This window comes from Lemur catta, chromosome 3 (assembly GCF_020740605.2).
Source record: "Lemur catta isolate mLemCat1 chromosome 3, mLemCat1.pri, whole genome shotgun sequence".
NCBI classification, from domain to species: Eukaryota; Metazoa; Chordata; class Mammalia; order Primates; family Lemuridae; genus Lemur; species Lemur catta.
In genome coordinates, this window is record NC_059130.1 from 89,049,863 (window position 1) to 89,059,050 (window position 9,188).

General features: G+C 58.9%; 1 protein-coding gene across 2 annotated transcripts; it reads left to right on the forward strand.

Moving 5' to 3' along the window:
• The first annotated feature begins 546 nt into the window (after positions 1–546).
• DMRTA2 (DMRT like family A2) lies at positions 547–6,427 on the forward strand. Of its 2 annotated transcripts, XM_045546444.1 has the most exons (3): positions 547–870; positions 2,453–3,016; positions 4,243–6,427. In XM_045546444.1, the coding sequence occupies exons 2-3, from the start codon at positions 2,461–2,463 to the stop codon at positions 5,298–5,300; spliced, it is 1,614 nt and encodes a 537-aa protein (XP_045402400.1). In that variant the 5' UTR covers positions 547–870; positions 2,453–2,460; the 3' UTR covers positions 5,301–6,427. The 2 variants fall into 2 exon arrangements, with proteins under 2 accessions (XP_045402400.1, XP_045402399.1); XM_045546443.1 differs by lacking the exon at positions 547–870 and having other exon boundaries at positions 2,374–3,016; positions 4,243–5,524.
• Positions 6,428–9,188: the final 2,761 nt, after the last annotated feature.

A 9,188-nucleotide genomic window follows, 5' to 3' on the forward strand; every position in this document is an offset into this window, starting at 1 on the left:
ACCCGTCTTGGCATTTATGCCAGGATCACCTTCCCTTCCCCACCCCCGCACCCCCGTTCCGCCCCCACCCGACCGCGGTAATTGAATTGTCACCTGCCCCCATCCCGCCCCAGGGCGCCAGGGCTACTTGGGAAGCTCGGCTTTGCCAAGCGCCCCCGGCCAGGGAGAGCGGCGCAGCGGAGCCGGAGCCCCAGAAGCCGAGGGGTTACACACGTCTACGTAGAGAGGCGCACCGGACACGGTAATTAGGAGCAATTCACACGCTCTCGGGCGCACGGAAACTACTTGTCACGATGTTTTCAACGCTCCTCCTCACCCACTTTTCTCCACTCCTTCCCTGGCGCGCCCCCTCCCCTTCCCGAGGCACACAGTGGAGCTTTAGGAGTTTCGAATCTTTCGGACTCTGCAGAATGCGGGGCTCCCCGGGCGCGGGCCCGGCCAATCAGAGCGCCGTCTGCCTCCCCTGGCCAATGGCAGGCGCCACATTGTTGTCCAATTCTGTCTAATGGAGCCCTAAGGAGCAACAATAGAGCGGGCGAGCGGCTCATTGAGAGTCTGGCAGCGCCGGGCAAGTGGGCCCCGGCTGCGCGCATCGTCCCGCGCGCACCGCGAGGGGACGCAGCACCGCGAGAGCCGGGTCGCGGTTCCAACCAGCCGGCCCCTAGACGGGCCTCCGACTCCGAATTCTGACGGGAGGGTTGGCGCTGCGTTCCGAGGGGGTCCGGAAGTTCGGACATGGTGACTGAAAGAGGGTGACGTGGTCAGATAAGGGGCCAGGGGCAAGGGGAGGAGGCCAAGAGCGCCAGCGTCGCAAGCGGAGCTGGGAGGCGTGTGCGGCGCCAGCAGAGGAGGAGGATTCCGGAGCCCAAAGCAGGTAGTTGAGGGCCGCCGGGAGAGAAGGGGAGGAGACCTGGTCTGCGGCCCCTGTTGAGGAGGCCTGGGCCTAGCGGGCCTTGGGAACTGGGCGGCCCTCGGGGTCTGGGGGAAGAGTCCTCCTTCATGGAGAGGCGGTCTGGGGTTCTAGGACAGAGACCCCAGGATTCTGTCCCAGGCTCTGGCGGGGACGGGGTTGGGGTGGAGGAGCAAGGAGACCGGGGTGAAAGCGGGGAGCTGGGCCTGATTGGGCCTTCTGGGGCTGTGGCGCGGGTGGGACTCTCGTGTCCGTTCATGGCCAGTTCCGAAGGCGACTCCCCTGTCTTGGTGCGGCCTACCGGGCCATCCAAGTCCCAGGAACCCAACTCCGGGACCAGAACGCAGGAAACTGCGCTGCAACGAGGTCCCTTGGGGCCCCAGGATGGGGAGGGCGTGTCTGACGATTCTGTCCCCAAACCCGAAGGGGAGGGAAGGGGAGGACAATGTGAGGTGGTCATTGAAAAAGATCCCCTCCCGGAATGCCTAACTTTTCGCAGGATACTTCTTCCTCCCAGACTACTTCTCCAGACTACAAAGCTAAAAATTGTGCCACAGGTTTAACCCTATCCCCACCCGTAGCCTTTGCCTGCAGGTTTGTTTTCTTACACACTCTCCTCTCCCGCGGGTAGACCCTGGATCCCAGACACTTCAAATCAGCTGGCTTTTTTTGCTGTTTTCCTTGCCCATCAAGCTGATCTTTGGGCTAGTTTGCCTATCCAAAGAAAGTTTCTTGGGTTGAATATTCTCTTTAATCCTTCCCAGGCCTCCTAAACTCAGCTCCACAACCATTCTCTGGAGGCCCGCACCGTGGAACTTCTAGAGTTCACAATTTTACAGGTCCCAGGACCACTGGGCCTAACTTTGCCCCTGAGTTGGTTGGTTGTTTCCTAGCCCTCACTCTACTTCCTAAAGCTGTTTTTTCTGTTCGGGATATTTCTCTCGAACTCTCCAGCTCCCATCCGCATTAAAAACAACCACCAAACAAACACATAAAACCCCGGCACAACCAGCTCAACTCTGCGCCCGACATCTCTCTCCTTCTCTTCGCCCTTCCACCAACCTGAACGTTTTGTTCCGGGTTTTCCTGTTTTGCCCTTGGCATTAGCCTAACTGTTGGGCCAAAATTTTCTCTCTAATTCGAGTCCCGTCAAGCAAACATTTCTCTCTACTTGTCTCACCCCAATTAAGCTAAGCTTTTGGGATAATATTTTCTATTTCAAATCCTCGTTACATCCACCTGAATCTGTGACTTTCAAACTTTATATGTCTTTTTTATTTTTTCCAGCGGAACCACTGATTCAAACGAAATCTTACACCTGGCGCATATCAGATATAAGAGCAGCTGTGGTGGGACTGGGGTGGAGGAGCTCGGACTTACGAGGAGGTTCCGATCGCACCTTCTCGCAGCAATTTGGCAACCGCTAGCCAAAGTTCTGAGGCCAAAATTTCTAAGTGTGGGTTCCTCGAGGCTGCGCTTTAGCCTTAGCGCACGGTGTGCCCCTCACCCGGGTCTCTCCCCGTTTCCCACCTTCCACGTCAGGTCCTGTCATGGAGCTGCGCTCGGAGCTGCCCAGCGTGCCTGGCGCGGCGACAGCGGCGGCGACAGCGACTGGACCGCCTGTGGCGTCGGTGGCGTCGGTGGCTGCGGCCGCCGCAGCGGCTGCGTCGCTACCAGTGAGCGTGGCGGGCGGCTTGCTGAGAGCGCCGCCGCTGCTTTTGCGGGCGGCGGAGAAGTACCCGCGGACTCCGAAGTGCGCGCGCTGCCGCAACCATGGCGTTGTGTCGGCGCTCAAGGGCCACAAGCGCTACTGTCGCTGGAAGGACTGCCTGTGCGCCAAGTGCACGCTCATCGCGGAGCGCCAGCGCGTCATGGCGGCGCAGGTGGCGTTGCGCAGGCAGCAGGCGCAGGAGGAGAACGAGGCGCGCGAGCTGCAGCTGCTCTACGGCACTGCGGAGGGCCTGGCGCTGGCAGCCGCGAACGGCATCATCCCACCACGGCCCGCCTACGAGGTCTTTGGCTCAGTGTGCGCCGCTGAAGGCGGTGGCCCGGGAGCGGGAGCGCCCGCGGGGACCGGAGGCGGCGCGGCGGGCGCAGGGGGCGCAGGTGAGAGCGCGGTCAAGCCTTAGGAAGGGGAGCTGGGTCGGAGCCGTGGGGCGCGTGGCCCAGGGACTTGTTTCTGTACAGAAAGAGTAGGAGAGTAGAATCTCCTCCAAACGCCCCGATTGCTAAAGTTCGCCTCTCACCCGGCCCCTGATACTGAGCATTGACATAAAATCTTTCTCTCCTTTCTGGAGCATTTGCACTTTACTCCTTTCTCTTACTGCGGGCCCAAATATAGATGACTTTAATCTTACTCTCTACCTAAATGCAGGCAGGTCCCTGCTTCCTTTCTCACTTGGTTTCATCTGCTCCCCAGTGTGGAAACCCGTGCATCTTATCTTTTCCTTCACTCTGCGCTTCTCCACACTCCGCCTTTCTCTCCACTCCTTTCCAACTCTCTTCAGAAATTCTATCCCCCCAAAGCCCAGCCCCGTCCGCACTACTTTCCCTAGGTACTGGAGACGCTCTCGTTCTTGTTCCCTGGACAGCCGCATGCTGTGCCCTCCCTGTTTCTAGTTGCTTTTACCCGTTCGTCTCGGTTTTCTCAGAGTATGAACTCTCTGTCTTTCCTAGATCCCCTTTCCTCTTCCCTGTCAACTCCTGGCCTAGCCCCACCTTCTCCTTCTGGACTCCCGTGGCTCTTTCTGGGGAGGGCTCCCAAACCTCTTAGGTCTCAGTTTTGGAAAGGGTGAATTAGAAATAAGGGTTTTACTTCTGTAGAGAGGCTTGGGACTTCCTAAATACCCAAGGAGTCTTTCCTCAAAAGTTAGGCTGCCCAGGGCAGGGTTGGCTCTTGGAATCACAGGAGTGGAATGGGATCTAGTACGTGGTATAAACAGAAGTTATATTGGCTCCTGTTTGAACCCTGGACCCAGCCACTTCTCCAGGACAGGGCAGGACTGGAAGGAGGTTAAGGGTGGAGGTAATTGGGGCACAGATGTGGGAAGAGCAGCACTGGACATTGAGTTTACAGGGTGGCACAAGTGGTCTGGGTTCTGAGTATAGAAAGAGAGGGAGTGAGTCCTGGGGTTAGGGGAAGAGAGACTGGGCTGTACGGGCTCAGAGAGGAAGGAATGCTGGAGCAAAAAGAAAGGGGCACTGGAGCCCCTCGGACTGAATGAGGCTTGTGGGGCTCAGAGGGAGAGGAAACTAAGATCCAAAGGACTGAGTTGCTGTGAGTGCTGTCTTCTCGTCAACCGCCCCTCACATCCCCTTTTCTCCCCTCCCAGAGGCCAAGTTGCAGAAGTTTGACCTGTTCCCCAAGACGCTGCTTCAGGCAGGCCGCGCGGGCAGCCCGCAGCCGCCGCCCGTGAAGCCCTTATCACCCGACGGCGCAGACTCGGGTCCCGGGACGTCGTCCCCGGAGGTGCGGCCCGGCTCAGGCTCAGAGAATGGCGACGGCGAGTCCTTTTCGGGGTCGCCCCTGGCCCGGGCCTCAAAGGAGGCGGGTGGCAGCTGCCCAGGCAGTGCGGGGCCTGGAGGTGGCGGCGGCGAGGAGGACAGCCCGGGCTCCGCTAGCCCCCTGGGCTCCGAATCCGGTTCGGAGGCTGACAAAGAAGAGGCTGAGGCCGCGCCGGCGCCAGGGCTAGGCGGAGGCCCGGGTCAACGGCAGCGGACGCCGCTGGACATCTTGACGCGCGTCTTCCCGGGCCACCGGCGAGGCGTCCTGGAGCTGGTGTTGCAGGGCTGCGGCGGCGACGTGGTGCAGGCTATAGAGCAAGTGCTGAACCACCACCGCGGAGGCCTGGCGGCCGGCCTGGGCCCTGCCACGCCCCCGGATAAGGCTGCGTTGGGTGCAGCAGCAGCTGCCGACGACGCGTGGCCGGGCCGGGTCGACGCCGCGGCCGCTGGGGGCCCGGGGCTGCCCGCGCCGCTGCAGGCTGGGCCCGCCGCGCCCCCGCACCACAGACCCTTGCTGGCGGGCGCCATGGCGCCTGGGGCGCTGGGCTCCCTGAGCAGCCGCTCCGCCTTCTCGCCACTGCAGCCCAACGCCAGTCACTTTGGCGCGGATGCAGGCGCCTACCCGCTGGGCGCGCCGCTCGGCCTCAGCCCGCTGCGCCTGGCCTACTCCGCGGCGGCGGCGCACAGCCGCGGCCTGGCCTTCATGGCGCCCTACTCCACCGCCGGCCTGGTGCCCACACTCGGCTTCCGCCCGCCCATGGACTACGCCTTCAGCGATCTCATGCGCGACCGCTCGGCCGCTGCTGCGGCGGCGGTGCACAAGGAGCCTGCCTACGGCGGCGGCCTGTACGGGCCTATGGTCAATGGCGCCCCTGAGAAGCAGTAAGGCGAGGGGCCTGGCAGCCGGGCGGCCCCCAAACAGGAACCCCAGCCTTGTCCCCGCGGGCCGCTGGCCCCTCTTCGCTCAGCGCGCTCTCTGCGACCTGGCTGGGGTCCTCCCACTTCAAGGTGGCTTTTTGTTTTTGTTTTGGAGGGTGTGTAGGGAGGGCTGAGCAAAGGAGGAACAGCTACAGGTGCAGGTGTTTTCAGACAGGGTGCGTGGCCTGGATCCTCATGCCCCCGTGCCCTACCCCCTCTCCACAGTTCCCCCAGCCCCCTTTTCAAAAGGCTGGGAATTCACGTGAATTCAGAGGCTGCGACCGCAGCGCACGCTCTTGAGGCTCCTTTAGCTATGCTCATCCCGCCGCCTGTGCTCTCCAATGGATGGCAGGATAATCCGAGAGTCTCTTCTGTGTCTCCCCAGCTCCCCTTTTAAAAAATTTAAATATTCGCTCTAACAAATATAAATTTAGGATGTATAAATCTCTTGGCACTGAGTCGAGTCTTTGGGACACACATATATATCGATATCAATTGTAAAAAAAAAAAAGGAAACAAGTTCTAAGGTGCACTTTCCTCGTTGCGGTATTTGTCGCTCTTTGTTGCTTATGCCAATAAGCATGGGTTTCCTTGGTGCAGTGTGAGTTTTTATATATGTATAAATCTATATATAATCTATACATATATATATATACAAGCCAGTGTATAATGTTATAAAATGGAATTCTAAGTTATTAATTGTAATCTGTAGGTGACCTCGGTATTAACGTGAAAAACATTCAAAAACAAGCAAAAACAGGACAAAATGGAAAAAATTAGACTATGCGCGCATTGTACTTATCAGGTTTATAGATTAAATATATTGTAAACTCGGGACGAATCCTGCCCACCTGCCCCTCTAGCCTGCGGCCGATCTCTCCCTAAGGAGCCGTCAAGGTGCGCGCTGAAGCAGGAACAGTGCGACGAGTGACTGAGCCAGAACCGCCTGTTTGCGGGCCCATCCTCGCCTCCTGGGACTCGCCAAACGCCCTGGCTGAAGGGCCGGCAGCAGAAAACGCTGCTGCAGAGCAGCATTTTGTGCTTTCCTTTGCATAGACATGAGCTAGAAATAAATGTTATTTTCTAAGAAAACAACGCGGAATCCCGTCCTGCCCCTCGAGCTGCCGGGAGGGAAGGTCTTGATTTCCCAGCTGGGATTTGACCGTGGTCCCGCAGGTGGTCAACCTTGGGGGTGCTAGGAGAGGAAGCTTCTGTGGCGCCCCAGAGGGCCCATCCACCAGAGTGGTGCCCGGCTCTGAACTCCTGGAGGAGCGACGCCCTCTGCATACTCCCAGGTTGGGCGCGCGGGCTGCAGAGGGGTGGCCTTGCCAGTGCTCTCGGTCCTCCCCGGATCGCGGGCCGAGACTTCACAGGGGTCCTGCAAAGCTGGGGGCCCAGTTCCCGCTCTCCCAGGGGCGCAGATACGGGCACAGCCCTGGTCGAACAGTGACAGAGATTTCCTTCTCAGAGAGGTTTGGAACCGTAAGCAGTGGAGGCGACCGCTGGGGAGGGATTCCTGCTACGGTTCTCCCGCCAAGACCTGCGGCCTGGGAATAATTTTTGGGTGGTGGGGGTGGCGGGATGGTGCCTTCGCCCGAAGCTTTGTAATCCGATAGTGGCCGTGAGGACGCGCCTTCCAGCCAGACCTCATCCCTCACCCTTTTCACCTTCACTCCTTACTCAGAGCTGAGCAAATTAGCTGCTCCTGGGCCGACCCCCTCCTCCAGTTTCCCGTCCCTCCCGCTCCCTGCAGGGTGGCTCCCCCTCTCCAGGAAAAACAGTGCCTCCTCCCCTCGGCTAGGCCCGCCAGATATCCCAAGGTAAACTTCTGGGGCCCGCTCGAGTTCCGCCAGGCGGTGAAACTTAATAGCAGGACAAGAAAACGGTTTAATAAAGAAGGGCTTTAATAGGGAACTAATTTGATTGAGTTGCCTAATTCCACTTTAATTGGAAAGGGGGTTTGGCTGTTTGGTTATAAAGTGCGAGGGTGAAGATGAGATGGAAGTGGGGGGAGAAGGAGCGACAGAAGAAAGATGCCGACAGGAGAGACCGGTCGCGAAAGGGAGTAAAGATGGGAAGGAAAGAAGAGGGAAAGAAGAGAAAGAAAAGAGGGAACAGTTAGGAAGAAGAGAAGGGGGAGAAAGCTCGAGGGAGCTTGTGGAAGTGTGAACTTTCTTGTCCTTCGCCGCTGCGCCCTCTCAAGCCTCCCGCGCGCTCCCCCAACTCCAGGTTGTCCGAGGCCTCCCGGCCTTGCTCAGCCAGGCGGTGCTGGCCGCCGCATCCCCGGCCTCTGCTCCCACTGCAACTGAGGTGAAGCTAAGATTGGTCTGGGTCCCTTGTTTTCGGGATGGACCTACACTGTGTCCCCACAGGCAACTCCGTACCTGTCTGTGCTCAGACCAGACCCCAGGGAGTGGCTTGTGGGCCTGCTTTGCTCATTCTGAAAAACATCTAGAGCTTCATAGATTTCAAAATTATTATTTTTAGAGAGAGTTTGTCACCCAGGCTGGAGTGTAGTGGAGCGATCACAGCTCACTGAAACCTCAAACTCCTGGGCTCAAGCGATCCTCCCACCTCCAGCCTCCTGAGTAGCTGGGACTGCAGGCACTGCACCACCACACCCGGCTAATTTTTAAATTTTTCAGAGACGGAATCTCTCTATGTAGCTCAGACTGGTCTCAAACTCCTGGCCTCAAGCAATCCTTGGCCTCCCAAAGTGCTGGGATTACAGGCAAGAACCACCCCAAACAGCCATATTTCAAGATGATTATTTTAGTTTATCCTCACAGCAAACTGGGGAGAATCCATGGAATTATTACTGACCCCACTTTACAGAGGAAGAAACTGAGTTCCAAAGTGGTTCAGGGACTTGTGTAACCATCCAGGCAGCCTGGATCTATCTCCTCGCCTCTCCACCCTGCAGTGGGCCTCCTCCTCTGATGAGGCTGTCTTTGCGGGCCTAGGGTGGGCCTTCGCTGAACATACGAGGCCCAGACCCCCGCGGACTTCAGCTGCGGGGTGTCAGCATCTTCGGTAGAGCTCAGGAACGGTTCGTGAGCGGTGGGAGTTTTAGGGGTGGGGTAGCGAGCGGGGTTCCCAGGTCCCTTTTCCTCTGGGACCTGCACGCCTTTGTGGCCCAGACCCTGCCATAGAAGCCCAGGGCTGTCAGTCACAGCCCTTGGCGCCTGGCAAAGTGGTTCGCCCACATCGCGCCCTGACCCACTGCCCATTGCCCAGTCAAAAAGAGTGAGGCGCAGAGACCGGCAAGGACCGGCCCAGGGTCTCACATCCTCGGCGGGAGGTGTTGGAATCAGAACCCAGGATGCTCTGGCCCGTTGCTAGGTGGCGGTGGGGGTGGGGCGGGGCGCGTGAGTAGGCGTCACTGGTCTGGGAGCTTCCGCAGCCTACGGGAGGGGACTGCGCCCGAGCTCTCGGCTGGGCTCCGCGCTGGGGAGGAGAGTGAGGTGCCCGGTCGCGGTCTGCGCTTGCAGCGGAGGGAGAGGGCAGCGGCGGCACAGGAGGGGAACGGGAAACCGGCGTTCACTTCCTGACCTCCGCTGTCCACGTTTATTCCCGAATTCTCCCCGAAGCCAGTTGGAGCCAGCCCTGGCATGGGCACTGGGAGGACTCGGACACGGACAGGGGCCGCCCCGAGGACACAGAGTCAAGGAAGAAGCAGTTTTTAAATTATTTTCTTCCTCTTCCTGCCCCTGTCCCTCTCCTTCTGCCTCCTCCCCCTGCACAACAGCAGCAGCAGCTACCCACTATTGAGTACCTACTGTGTGCCAGGTCCCCTACTAAGCATGTTCCCCACCAGGATCCTGCTCAGTGGGTGAAAAAGAGCCAAGAGCCGGAT

Bases quoted from the DNA above. Each gene is read 5' to 3' on its own strand.
- DMRTA2 (XM_045546444.1), top strand. From the start codon at position 2,461: ATGGAGCTGCGCTCGGAGCTGCCCAGCGTGCCTGGCGCGGCGACAGCG. The intron at 3,017-4,242 runs GTGAGAGCGCGG...CTCCCCTCCCAG, and splicing joins GGCGGGCGCAGGGGGCGCAG to AGGCCAAGTTGCAGAAGTTT.